This window comes from Dendropsophus ebraccatus, chromosome 2 (assembly GCF_027789765.1).
Source record: "Dendropsophus ebraccatus isolate aDenEbr1 chromosome 2, aDenEbr1.pat, whole genome shotgun sequence".
NCBI lineage: Eukaryota > Metazoa > Chordata > Amphibia > Anura > Hylidae > Dendropsophus > Dendropsophus ebraccatus.
The window spans coordinates 73,555,035-73,569,017 of NC_091455.1; the positions used below are offsets into that span (position 1 = coordinate 73,555,035).

Genomic DNA, 13,983 nt, shown 5'->3' on the forward strand with positions numbered 1-13,983 from the left:
TCCTGCGAGGATGACGTCATTTCATTGCGCACCGCCTGCAGGAGAAAGACCGGCACAGAGGACCTGGGACAGAAGAGGACATGGGCAGCGTGGGAGCAGAGGTAAGGTGAGTGGGATGTTTATTTTTTTTATTTGGGGGTTAACTAGGCCACCAGGGACATGCCTGATGGGGTTAACTAGGCCACCATTGATATGCCTGATGGGGGTTAACTAGGCCACCAGGGACATGCCTGATGGAGGGTTAAATAGGCCACCAGGGACATGCCTGATGGGGGTTAACTAGGCCACCAGGGACATGCCTGATGGGGGTTAACTAGGCCACCAGGGACATGCCTGATGGGGGTTAACTAGGCCACCAGGGACATGCCTGATGGGGGTTAACTAGGCCACCAGGGACATGCCTGATGGGGGTTAACTAGGCCACCAGGGATATGCCTGATGGGGTTAACTAGGCCACCAGGGACATGCCTGATGGGGGTTTACTAGGCTACCAGGGACATGCCTGATGGGGGTTAACTAGGCCACCAGGGACATGCCTGATGGGGGTTAACTAGGCCACCAGGGATATGCCTGATGGGGGTTAACTAGGCCACCCAGGGACATGCCTGATGGGGGTTTACTAGGCCACCAGGGACATGCCTGATGGGGGTTAACTAGGCCACCAGGGACATGCCTGATGGGGGTTAACTAGGCCACCAGGGATATGCCTGATGGGGGTTAACTAGGCCACCCAGGGACATGCCTGATGGGGGTTTACTAGGCCACCAGGGACATGCCTGATGGGGGTTAACTAGGCCACCAGGGACATGCCTGATGGGGGTTAACTAGGCCACCAGGGACATGCCTGATGGGAGTTAATTAGGCCACCAGGGACATGCCTGATGGGGGTTAACTAGGCCACCAGGGACATGCCTGATGGGGGTTAACTAGGCCACCAGGGACATGCCTGATGGGGGTTAACTAGGCCACCAGGGACATGCCTGATGGGGGTTAACTAGGCCACCTGGGACATGACTGATGGGGGTTAACTAGGCCACCTGGGACATGCCTGATGGGGGTTAACTAGGCCACCTGGGTCATGACTGATGGGGGTTAACTAGGCTACCAGGGACATGCCTGATGGGGGTTAACTAGGCCACCTGGGACATGACTGATGGGGGTTAACTAGGCTACCAGGGACATGCCTGATGGGGGTTAACTAGGCCACCTGGGACATGACTGATGGGGGTTAACTAGGCCACCTGGGACATGACTGATGGGGGTTAACTAGGCTACCAGGGACATGCCTGATGGGGGTTAACTAGGCCACCTGGGACATGCCTGATGGGGGTTAACTAGGCCACCAGGGACATGCCTGATGGGGGTTAACTAGGCCACCAGGGACATGCCTGATGGGGGTTAACTAGGCCACCTGGGACATGACTGATGGGGGTTAACTAGGCCACCTGGGACATGCCTGATGGGGGTTAACTAGGCCACCTGGGTCATGACTGATGGGGGTTAACTAGGCTACCAGGGACATGCCTGATGGGGGTTAACTAGGCCACCTGGGACATGACTGATGGGGGTTAACTAGGCTAACAGGGACATGCCTGATGGGGGTTAACTAGGCCACCTGGGACATGACTGATGGGGGTTAACTAGGCCACCTGGGACATGACTGATGGGGGTTAACTAGACCACCTGGGACATGACTGATGGGGGTTAACTAGGCTACCAGGGACATGACTGATGGGGGTTAACTAGGCCTACCAGAGGCATCACTGGGGGGGTTAACTAGGCTACCAGGGACATGACTTGGGGGTTAACTAGACTACAAGGGGCATCACTGGGGGGGTTAACTACAATAGCAGGGGAACTAGGGGAACAATACTTTGCCTTGCCCTGGTGCTGCAAACCCACGCTACTAACTGCCGCACACGATATGCGGCCCTCGAATTATTTTATTAATGCCCGACCAGCCCTCGACATGGAAAAGGTTCCCCACCCCTGCAATATATATTGGGGAACATTTATCAAAGATGCGCCCCTGGTGTACGTAATGGAAAAGGTGCAGATTCTTGCCTATTCCATTGCGTACGCCAGGCCCCACTTGCCTGATGGGAGGGTAGGTGAGGTGAGGAAGAGGTGGTCTCCTCCTGTGTATAATTTGTCATGGTTTACACCTGAGAACAGGTGTAAACTATGGCAGAAATGTACAACTGCTTTGGAGCGGGAGTAAACTTCTGCGTGCACCAGGTGCGGGTCCCGCTGGTATGCGCCCCTTAGTAAATCTGGCTGGGTAGCTGGGGGTGGGGCTTGATTTAAGACCAGCATACAAGTACAACGGTCTTAATAAATGTCATGTATATATTATTGTAAGTCTACTCCTTTGGGTTGCTTTTTAATAACCTCAGCAACTTCAATGCCTTATATTTTGCTATTATCAGATTTTATATTGTGTTAAAGGGGTTATCCAGCGCTACAAAAACATGGCCACTTTTCCCCCTACTGTTGTCTTCAGTTGAGGTGTGGTTTCCAATTAAGCTCCATTTACTTCAATGGAACTGAGTTTCAAACCCCCACCCAAACTGGAGACAACAGTAGGGGAAAGTGGCCATGTTTTTGTAGCGCTGGATAACCCCTTTAACTTTTAAAGAAAAAGAAATGTTGGAAACAGTTCTGTAGTAACATCACTGTAGGGGCACCTGAGGCCACAAACTTTACAAACTACTCAACATTTTTGGACTGACCACAGGTCCTGTTTAGAGATGAGCGAACCGGGTTCGGGTTCGAGTCCATCCGAACCCCAACATTCGGTATTTGATTAGCTGGGGCTGCTGAACTTGGATAAAGCTCTAAGGTTGTCTGGAAAACATGGATACAGCCAACGACTATATCTATGTTTTCCACATAGCCTTAGGGCGTTATCCAACTTCAGCAGCCACCGCTAATCAAATGCCGAAAGTTCGGGTTCGGTACGCTCATCTCTAGTCCTGTTTAATCATATGTCACTCTATAATATATAGCAAACCTTTTCAGGATTTTTACTAAAGAAATTCTGTATATAATTCAGGATTATAAATTTCTGTTTTGTTCTCAGCCTTATTTTATGATGCAGCATCTGATAACATAATAATACTTCATATATTCTTGTATAGAAAAAGAAGTCAGCATTAACGTCTGATTTTCTTTCTAGCTTTGAAAGCGGAACTTCAATGTAACATGCAGGTTATCTTGGTCTGAACGGTTCCTGTTGTAACTAGCAAGGACTATACAATCATTAAAATGTGTAAAGCTGTGAACCCAACTGACTTCCACATTGCTAAGAGCACCGAGATCAAACAAAATAATTTATATCCTGAACATAAAAGAAAGCCTCCACCATTATGGAGATCTCAATCAATTTCGAAAGAAACATTCGACCTAGATATGGACAGCAATGTGCTTTATGGATGAAAAACTTCTTTACTGACAACTGTAAAAGGTCATGTGACTGTCTTTAGAAAACCAACATTGAGACGTAAGGAAGTCAACTAAGTACTGAAGAGGGTGCATGCACGACCACCTCAACAGCAACCTTCAGCAGCCTGACTGTGAAATCACAGGGATAGGATAGTACAGGTATAATGGTAAAAATCATTATAGGAGCAGTGTTACTTATGCAACTGGATGTTGATTGACTATCGATGGTCTATCCTGAGGATAGTCCAGTACAAAATCCTGGCACTCCCGATAATATAGTCTTCAATCTTTATTCGGTATCCGTTACCATACAAGTGTGAACATTCAGCAGAACGCGTTTCGACAAAACCGCCTTTATCAACTGCCTTAAGGCGGTTTTGCCGAAACGCGTTCTGCTGAATGTTCACACTTGGTAATGGTAATGGATACCGGATACGGAATAAAGATTGAAGACTATATTATTGATAAGTGATGGGATTTTGTACTGGATTGCTTCCTGGGACTTTTCCACATGCACCGCCAAACTAGACACAGTGCCGCTCTGAGCTTTCCCTATATCCTGAGGATAGGGCATCAATAAAATGCCCCTTTGCCCCTTACCACATATGCATTTTTCTCAACTTTTTCTGCTATGCAAATCTATATCTTTGGCATAAGTATAAATGTAAACAGAAAAAAAGAGAGTGAGAGAGAGAGAGGGGGGCGCTTATGGTGCAGTATTGTGCAAGTCCCAAAAAGCATGGGTGAAAGTTGGAATATGACTAACCTTGTGGTGTTGTGCGAACTATAGGCACAACACTAGATAGGCTTGAGAAATAAGGAGTCCGCAGCCAAGCTTCCAGGATGTGGTCAATGGCTCTCGTCACACTGCCATCGGCCGCATAGGCGTATGAAAAAGATTTGGTAGATTTGGAATCGCCACGGCGCTGGACTCAGGGAAGATGGTGATCGATACCAAGAGTAGTTAATGTGAACAGCTACTTTATTGAGCAACGCATTTCGGCAACGTGCTACCGCCTTTATCAAGCTCCCGGAGCCAAAGTCGGCAGCACGTCGCAGAAACGTGTTGCTCAATAAAGTAGCTGTTCACATTAACTACTCTTGGTATTGATCACCATCTTCCCTGAGTCCAGCGCTGTGGCAATTACAAATCTACCAAGTCTTTTTCATTTGCCATAAGTATGTATTCCTATGCTATTATCACATATTATTGACGTTTGTTTATAAATTATATATAACAAGATACAGATGTTAAATTTAAAGTATCACTGTCTTTATAACTTTCAAAATCTAAATCAACAGTAGATGTGATATAAAGCAAGTTTGCCATATACATCCATTATTTATTTTTAGTTATCATGGATAACATGGCACTTCCTGTTTTCTGACTCTTTTTTTTCTCAAGAAACGGTCAGAAAACAGGAAGTCCTGTGTATCCCAGGCCATCTGAGCGCTTACAGAGAGAAGGCAGTCATGTGACTGATGGACACATTGAGCCGTACTGGCTGGAATTCCTGTGTTTACTCTGTTCTTTTTCAAATAGCACAAGTCAGAAAATCTGCCTTCAGAAGACTGGACCTGGATTTCTGGTAAGTTCAGCTTTGATAACAACAAAAAATATAATTAATATATATTGCAAACTTGATTTATATCACATCCACTGTAGATTTAGTTTTTGAAAGTTATACTGACAGTGACACTTTAAATTCCTTAAAAAGTCTACTTAAATAAATTACATATTAACAAGTACATATGATGTATGTTGCTTTGCATAATCGTGATTTACTAGGCCGCCTGCTCATGGTTATCTATAATATCAGTATCACACTAATCTCAAATACAGTGGCCATAAATTTCCAATGTATGTATAACAGAGGAACTATACTCTGGAAGAAACGCTCCAGGTAGTGAAAGAGTTAAAGCAACTTTAAAGGTCAGTGCTGAAATTGATTTATATTTGGTGATTATCAAAACAAAAACTGAAGTCCTGGAAGGGAGCATAACCTGCCATTCCTTGTATTTAGCCGGAGAGGTGGATTTATCACCTTGAACTCAGATCAGGACTGTAAGAATCTGGAGTGGGGCCAGTTTTCCTGCAGGCTGATTTTGTGGTTATGGCAGCGATCCACATCATGGCAAGCCTGGACCTTTCATTATCACTCATTTCAAGCCACAAGCAAGTGGAGAATTAGACACCAGTCATCATTCAGCAGCTCACAAGGCTACATGTTTAGTCTCTTTGAGTGCTTATTTTTTTTTCTCCCACTGAACTTAAATGATATGAAGATTATTATTTTAGAAAATAAATGTAATGAAATCAGAACGGCACAAAGACAAACAGTGCACCTCATGTTACGTCTTATCGTGTTCACATCACCTAGGGGGAAGTTAAGAGCTTAAGAAAACATGTATGTGTCTGAATATTGTTACTTAGATTAGTGTCCAGTTACTAGATGTGGTCCCTAAGGAGCAAGAATTAGTCTAAAAAAAAGTAGACTACTGGTAGGGAAGGCTGTGTCTTATATGCCGGCTTGTGCTGTCTTCAAGTGGGTTGTCTCATACAGACAGACAAAAGGCAAAACTGTTACTGTTATACGCGTCAGTCAAAGCAGAGGTCAGGCAATATTGTTAGTGGGTTAAGTAAAGTAATGCTATGAAGCCTGTGCTAGTTTGTCCTCTTTTCATATTAGACCATCCATCTAAAGGTCCCCATACACCTTATATAACTGACCAATCGTATGGCCGTCAGTTACCTCTCCTGCCCGCTGCCCATCCACCCCATACACAGGAATTTCAGCACAGCTGAGCAAAGGTTCCTCTATTCTCTACGGGGAGGGGAGAGGTAAGCTATAGCCAGAACTCAATGACTGTAGCTTATCTCTCCCTGAACAAAGTGGTCGGGCAGTGATTTTTCCATCATTTCGGACCCCTATCACCACTGACAGCATTTGTTGATGGTCGATAGGGAGAGCGTCATACACCTTATATTGATGGTTGAACAGTCTGCGAGTGGCAAGTATGGCCGAGTAAAGTCTGAGTTGTAAGCCCTTATAACACTAATCTAGTGAATCCAAAAAACCCCCCCACAAAGAACAACACCCTATCCCGAGCTGCTAATCCAAGGGCCTAAAAACTGGGAGGGATCACATGACTTCCTCAGTGACAGTTTGACAACTAGGTAGTAAAAACCAATGGGGGCAGGAGTTACGATTGCAAATGCACCAGAATTATTTAATAATAATTCGGGGGGGAAAAAAAAAAAAAAAAAAAGAACTGCCTTCTGCCTTTACATGAACTGGTGACAAGTTTTTTTATGGGTTTTAGACACTTTTCCCCACTATTCAAACAGGAGTGTGGCCTTGGCAAAAGGGGGTGTAGCTTATAAGGCTCAACCATGTAATATAGACAATGATCACCCGATGAAACGAACCAGGGGTCCTGCACGTGGTACACGGGGCAGTATGGTTTGATCAAATTATATACCAACATCCTGGCGTTGGTTTTTAAAATTAGCCGAGCTGCATTAGTATCAGCCATAGGTGTGATGTGCAGTAGCTCCCTTTTCTCCATGTCACATTCGATGAAACGATCATACTGAGGTTGTGCCGGCCAGTGATTGCCTCTGAAGCTACAGCATGCGGGACCGGGGAGAAAGCAGAGCACAAGAGAAGACCGGGAACATTGACAGGTAATGTAAACTGTTTGGGCAAAGGATGCATGGACATTGCTAACGATGTTCGTGCAGCCCTTGCTAAACGATTATCGGGCCATGTAATAGGCCCAGTATACGAGCACTAATATAGGACCCTAAGATTGCAACAAATTGATTAAACAGTATGATACACTGAAAATAGTGGCTAGAAGGGTTATTTCATAATAAAAAAAAAAACAGATATATAGACAACTGCAGAGCTTGTGTGAATCCATGAAAATTACAGACTTAGAAGGCAATGGTCTAATTCAAGTTAGGTAGTGCTTTTATGATAATAAGGGAGGTACCTTGGCATTTTGTAGTGCTGGTTGATAACTGGATGGTCTGTAATACATTCTATGGCTAATGTCGGTGTGAATATCTCCAAGGAATAGTTCCTCCACCAAATGGTCCAGGTTATGATGCAAATACTGCTTTTCCACACGGATAAGTTGGAGTTCATGCATTGCAAAATTGAGAGCCTCTAAACATTTAAAACTGTTGTCCTCTTTCCATAGATCATAACTGACATCAGCTTTCCAGGGCTTGTCAGCAGGTATGATGCCAGGACACGTTTGGTTCACCAACCATGTGAGGTTGTCAGCTATGCTTTCACTGTGAGGTACTACTTGCACATGATGAAGTTGGTAATCGGCCTCGGTCCCACCACGGACAATCCACGATGCCTGGCGAAGACGGACCTTTCCACGAATGACCAAAGTGTAGGTGGGATTCGTACAGTGATTGCCTCCATAGTAGAACTGATATGCTTTAAATGTGTTATTGTTATAAAACTTGTAGGATCGTGTGATGAACTCAGGTCCCGATCGAACTTCACATCTAAAAGGTTAAAATAAATAATAGAATGTGTATTCAGCTTTTCAGTACTTTTTTCATAATAAATATGAAGGTTTATTATTACTATTGATTCTTACATTGGTCAAGTTGCAACTTTGTATTTTAGACATAGCAACCAGTTATACATTTACCAGGACATAAGGGTATGTTCACACAGGCAAAAATGCTCAAAATCGGCTGAGCTGTTTTGGTGAAGAATTTAATGTGGTTTTTCATGCAGATTTTTAAAAATAAAAATGTTACTTCTTTTTAATATGCCAAAAATATGACTACATCGGGATAAAGCTCTCGACCAAGGTTGATAGTTTTGTGTCGCTTAATTTGTTACCGTTATATTCTAAAATTAAGAAAAAATTTTAATTTTGGGGACGCCTACCCCTATCAATGGCTGATTTACACTGGTTTAAGTATAGACAGATGCGACACGCATATGAGGCTACTGTAAATAAAGAGGTGTGGTGTGTTCAGACAAATGAGTTTTTTGAATAGTTAAGGTCACCTTGGGTGGGGAAGAAGTGTCTCACTGAAATCTATCGTCGGTTGATCACTGTGAGGGGAACGGGATATTTACGGAGGGCAAGGGAGAAATGGGAATGGAGATTTGGAATTATTACAGATGATATGTGGACAGATATTGTTGAGGGTATTCATCAGGTGTCGCTTAACTCCTCCCACTGGCTAATTCAGCTTAAGATCCTGTATGGTCTCTATTTCTCTCCAAAGGACCACCGTAGAAGAGGATATAGATTAGACTCTAGATGCCCCAAATGTTCAGCAGAAGATGCTGATTTTTTTCATCTTATATGGGATTGTCCCAAATTGCAAGATTTTTGGACTTCAGTCAAGAACTATATTGAGGGGGCGATGGGACCAGTGGTGGGTACTGAGGCCCCGGGTTTACTTCTGGGAGGATATAACAATGATGGTCTGATGGGATCCTTGTTAAATAAGTTGGGTGCTTTGGCGAAAATTGTTATTGCTAGAGGATGGTTTGGGGATGAAACCCCCTCACGTGAGGAATGGGTAAACTTGGTTCTGAGGGTACATAAATATGAGGAAAATTGGGCTAAGCAACTTTCCCGGAAAGCCTCTGTAAGATGCAGTAAATTATGGGCCCCAAGGATTGATGGATTAGGGGATAGATAAAATTCCCCTATTTTTATTTGTTATGTTGTTTTACAAAAAAAATTTTCTCTCTCTCTCCTCTCTCTCTCTCTCAAGGGTTGGTGGGTGGGTATTGGGGGATTAAAAAAGGCTTTATTGTTATTAGGATGTATTACTATAATTGACAAGGGGTTGCCTAATGTGTTGGGGTTACCCTAGACACTCTTTTTTTCACCTGCCACTTGTATAAATTTTTTATGTGAATAAAAAAAAAATATATTAAAGGAAGGAAAGGAAAAAAAAATATATGCCAAAAATATACAGTTTTTGCTTGTGCGAACAATTTGCTAACCATAATAAAAGGTTGATGTATACATTTTATATAAAAAAATATATATTTTGATATATTTTGAATAATAAAGCTGGCCTCAGCCAAGCAACTACTGAAATATTCTGCTGAAAGATACTCTCCAACAACTACCCTGATTAGTCCACGTTAAAGAGGTTGTCCAGCAAAAATCTTTTTCTTTCAAATCAACTGATTTCAGAAAGTTATATAGATTTGTAATTTACTTCTATTTAAAAAATCTCAGGTCTCCCCATACTTATCAGCTGCTGTATGTTCTGCAGGAAGTGTTGTTTACCTGCAACCTCTGTCCGAGACAGGAACTGCCCAGAGCAGGAGAGGTTTTCTGCATGAGGGGATTTGCTGGTGCTCTGGACAGTTCCTGTCTCGGACAGAGGTGGCAGCAGAGAGCATTGTGTCAGACTGAAGAGTAAACAACACTTCCTGCAGGACATAAAGCAGCTGGGAAGACTGAGATTTTTAAATAGAAGTAAATTATAAATCTATATAACTTTCTGAAACCAGTTGATTTGAAAGAAAAAGATTTTTGCTGGATAAACCCTTTAGGGTGCCTTCACACGTACCGTATCGCTGCGTTTTTATCGCTGCATTTTTGGTGCGATTTTTACATGCGCGTTTTGATTTTCATATGATTTTCAGCGATAAAAACGCAGCATTAAAAACGCAGCGATACGGTACGTGTGAAGCTACCCTTAAAGGGGTAGTGTGGCGCTAAAAAATTATTCACAGAATAACACACATTACAAAGTTATACCACTTTGGCTGGGTTCACACTACGTATATTTCAGTCAGTATTGTGGTCCTCATATTGCAACCAAAACCAGGAGTGGATTAAAAACACAGAAAGGCTCTGTTCACACAATGTTGAAATTGAGTGGATGGCCGACATTTAATGGCAAATATTTGCCGTTTAAAACAACGGCTGTTGTATTGAAATAATGGCCGTTATTTACTGTTATATGGCGGCCATCCACTCAATTTCAACATTGTGTGGACAGAGCCTTTCTGTGTTTTTAATCCACTCTTGGTTTTGGTTGCAATATGAGGACCACAATACTGACTGAAATATACGTAGTGTGAACCCAGCCTTGTAATGTATGTTATGTCTGTGAATCGCCCCCTTCCCGTGTCCCACCCCCCCCTTCCCGCCCGTGTACCCGGAAGTGTTGGTGCATTATACATTACCTGATCCGTGTCGCACATTTCCTCCATCTTGTGCCAAACGTCATCTTCAGCACGACACGGATCAGGTAATGTATAATGCACCAACAATTCCGGGTACACGGGTGGGGGTGGGGGGACACGGGAAGGGGGCGATTCAGAGACATAACATACATTACAAAGTTGTATAACTTTGTAATGTGTGTTATTCTGTGAATAATTTTTTAGCGCCGCACTACCCCTTTAAGGACATCACCAGGCAGTAGCACATGGGGTATATTCTATGTATGAGCATATATACACAGGACATACAATTCAGGAGAATATAATATCTTTTCATAAACTATAAGGGATGGTAACACACTAATGCAATAGCAAGTGACATATGGCTGGTAATTAACTAGCAGGAGTGCAGGATTATAACTCATGGGAACAGCATGAGGAAAAAGCTAAATAGTACAATTTCATAGCTGGCTTTGTAAAATGTCTTAAAATCTTACAATGTTTCAAAAGTCTAGGTACCATTTAAATAGTCGACAAGACTTAATACAATAATCTGATAATAAATCTTCTTATTAAAGAAAATTTAAGAAAAAATGCATTACCCACATTAGGTATGCACTGCTTTTATGCATCATTTTTTAGATTGTTCATGCCTTAAAGAGATGTTCCCATCTCAGAACTAGGGCTCCCTGACGCCCTCCGGGAGTTACAGAGACAGTATAGCTTTTGGTGCTGCACTGTATACTGTATGTAACTCCCATAAGCAGGCTGGAGAGCTCTAGCAAGGTGGGAATACACCTTCTAAGGCTATGTTCCCACACAGTATTTTTTCTCTGTATTTTTCAACCAAAAACAGGAGTGGATTGAAAATATAGAAAGACTATGGTGACACACTGTTGAAATTGAGTACATGGCCGCAAATAATTATTGGCATAATTGCCATTATTTTAAAACAATGGGCGTTATTTGCCGGCCATCCACTAAATTTCAACAGTGTGTGAACACTGTTGGTTTTGGGAAGACCCAGCATGTTTGTGTGTCACTTGGACAACCAACTTATTTCAATGGGTGCCATGTAAGGCTGAGTTCACACTGCGTTTTTGCAATTCGTTTTTTCCCCCCATCCTTTTATTTGCTAAAAACGGATGCAACAAATGGATGCATTTGTGCGCATTTGTTTTGATCCATTATAAAAAGAAGGATCAAAGCGGAACAGTTTTTTTTTTTAGCGTACACAAAAACTTAGTCAACCTCATTTTTGGATCTTTTTTTTTTTTTATAATGTAAGTCAATGGAAAAACTGATCAAAATGGATGCACACAAATGCACCCTGTTTTTTGCAAAAACGGATGAAAAAAAAAACGCAGTGTGAACCCAGCTTAAAGGGGTACTAGGGTGGGGGGGGCATTTTTTTTGATGGGACCGGGGAGGAGATGGCTGAGGGAAACTACGTCTACTCACATCCCCGTTCCAGCAGCAGGTCTTGCATCGCGGCGTTCCGGTCCCCGATTCCCGGACGCTTCCTGGTGTCTGACGCAAGCCCGAGACGATACGTCTCAGGTCCGCTCAGCCAGTCAGTGACAAAGGCAGGATCTGAGCGGACTTGAAACGGATCCCGCCTCCGTCACTGACTGGCTGAGTGGACCTAAGATGTCTCTAGCCCGTGTCAGACACCAGGAAGCGGCTGGGAATCGGGAACCAGAGCGCTGCGATGCGGGAACCGCTGCTGGAACCAGGGAGGCGAGTGGATGTTGTTTTCCTCAGCCACCTCTTCCCTGATCCCAGGAAAAAAATGCCCCCCGCTGGAGTACCCCTTTAATGCTTCATTTCTCCTGGTTTGTTCTTCTGCATATAACAATTCTTCTAAGAAATGGAGATTGTCCAGTGTAGAGAACCCCTTTAACGGATGTCCTTGTTCTAAAACAATTACCAAGCAGTGCAGCTAAGAACCGAATGTAATGCACATAAGAAACATACAGCTACTCCTTCTCCGCAGCATATCACAGACAGAGAGTAGCAGTCTACAATGTCTCCTTACTGCCTCTCTCTCAGCTTTGAAGTTCTCTCTTTTTTCTAGTTTGTCTTGTTGCAGAGATTTTCCTCCCTTAAACATGAACACCAATCTCATATTCCTCCATGGAACCACAACATGTAAGTGTTTCTATAATCCAATCTGAGTGGTATGTCAATTGTGGGGAATGGAGCTTTTAATCAAAGCTAAGACACATTAATAGCCACGAAGCATAATAGGGTCGGTTCTACATTCTGAAACTCTCAAAGAGCCTCCTCTGACAACAAAATTCAAACATGTGAGTTACAGCCCTCATAAGGAATGAATGTACTTGATTCTAAATATAAATGTAAAAGAAACAGCAATGGTTTGCCAAGTACTTCTGGGGCCAGACAGTAAGGAAACTCTCTATAGACAGGTTTCCCCTAGTGTGTCCTATGCCAGACCACAAGGAAACAGGAGACAGTTTGTTGTGGCTGCAGGCTCCACCACTTCAGGAGTGGACACAGGAATCTCCAAACCAGAGCAAGTGCTAAGACTGTGTCATGTTTATTCTTCAGGGGTTAAACGGCAAATGACACCGGTTAACATTCTGAGAAAGATGGACGACACTATGGTACACTATGCAAGACTGAACACTTGTGGAGCTTTTATCATTTGTGAACAATCATTAACCCCTTAAGGACTGAGCCTGAAATGGCCTTAAGGACAGGGACAATTGTCACTTTTGCGTTTTCGTTTTTTCCTCCTCTCCTTCTAAGACCCATAACGCTTTCATTTTTCCACCTACCGGGCCATGTGAGGGCTTGTTTTTTTCAGGAGCAGGTGTTCTTTGTAATGGCATCTTTCAATCTGCCTTTAAATGAATGACGGAACCCCCAAAATATCATTTATGGGGTGAACTTGGGTCAAAAAATGCGATCGCAGCATTTAAGGGGTTAATGGCGGACGGCCGCGCGATCACGGTGGCCCGCCATTGACGGTGAGGGCCTGGCTGCAGATAGCAGCCGGTCCTCACCCGGTATGGGGCGGGCTCAGCTCGTGAGCCCGCTCCATAGCTCGGGACCGCACCAGGGCGTACATTTACGTCTTCCTGCATTAAGCCCCAGGCAGTGAGGGCGTAAATGTATGTCCGTTGTCGTTAAGAGGTTAATCATTAGAGATGTGCGAATACTAAAATTCTCGGGTGCTCAATACTCGAGACGAATATTTCTTGATGCTTGGGTGCTCGTTTCGAGTAACAGACCCTATGGAAGTCAATGGGAAACTCAAGCATTTTTGCAGGAGACCAAAGCTCTGCACAGGGAAGGTTGCGTGAAAAACTAGAAACCTCAGAAAATGATG

At 43.5% G+C, this 13,983-nt stretch overlaps 1 protein-coding gene across 2 annotated transcripts in view; it reads right to left on the bottom strand.

The window, feature by feature from the left end:
- Window positions 1–13,983, bottom strand: part of APCDD1 (APC down-regulated 1) — a 75,772-nt gene that overhangs the window by 7,815 nt on the left and 53,974 nt on the right. For both annotated transcript variants that reach the window (XM_069960104.1, XM_069960103.1), the window contains exon 3: window positions 7,444–7,975. In XM_069960104.1, the coding sequence (XP_069816205.1) occupies window positions 7,444–7,975 (532 nt within the window). The remainder of the gene's footprint in view (window positions 1–7,443; window positions 7,976–13,983) is intronic.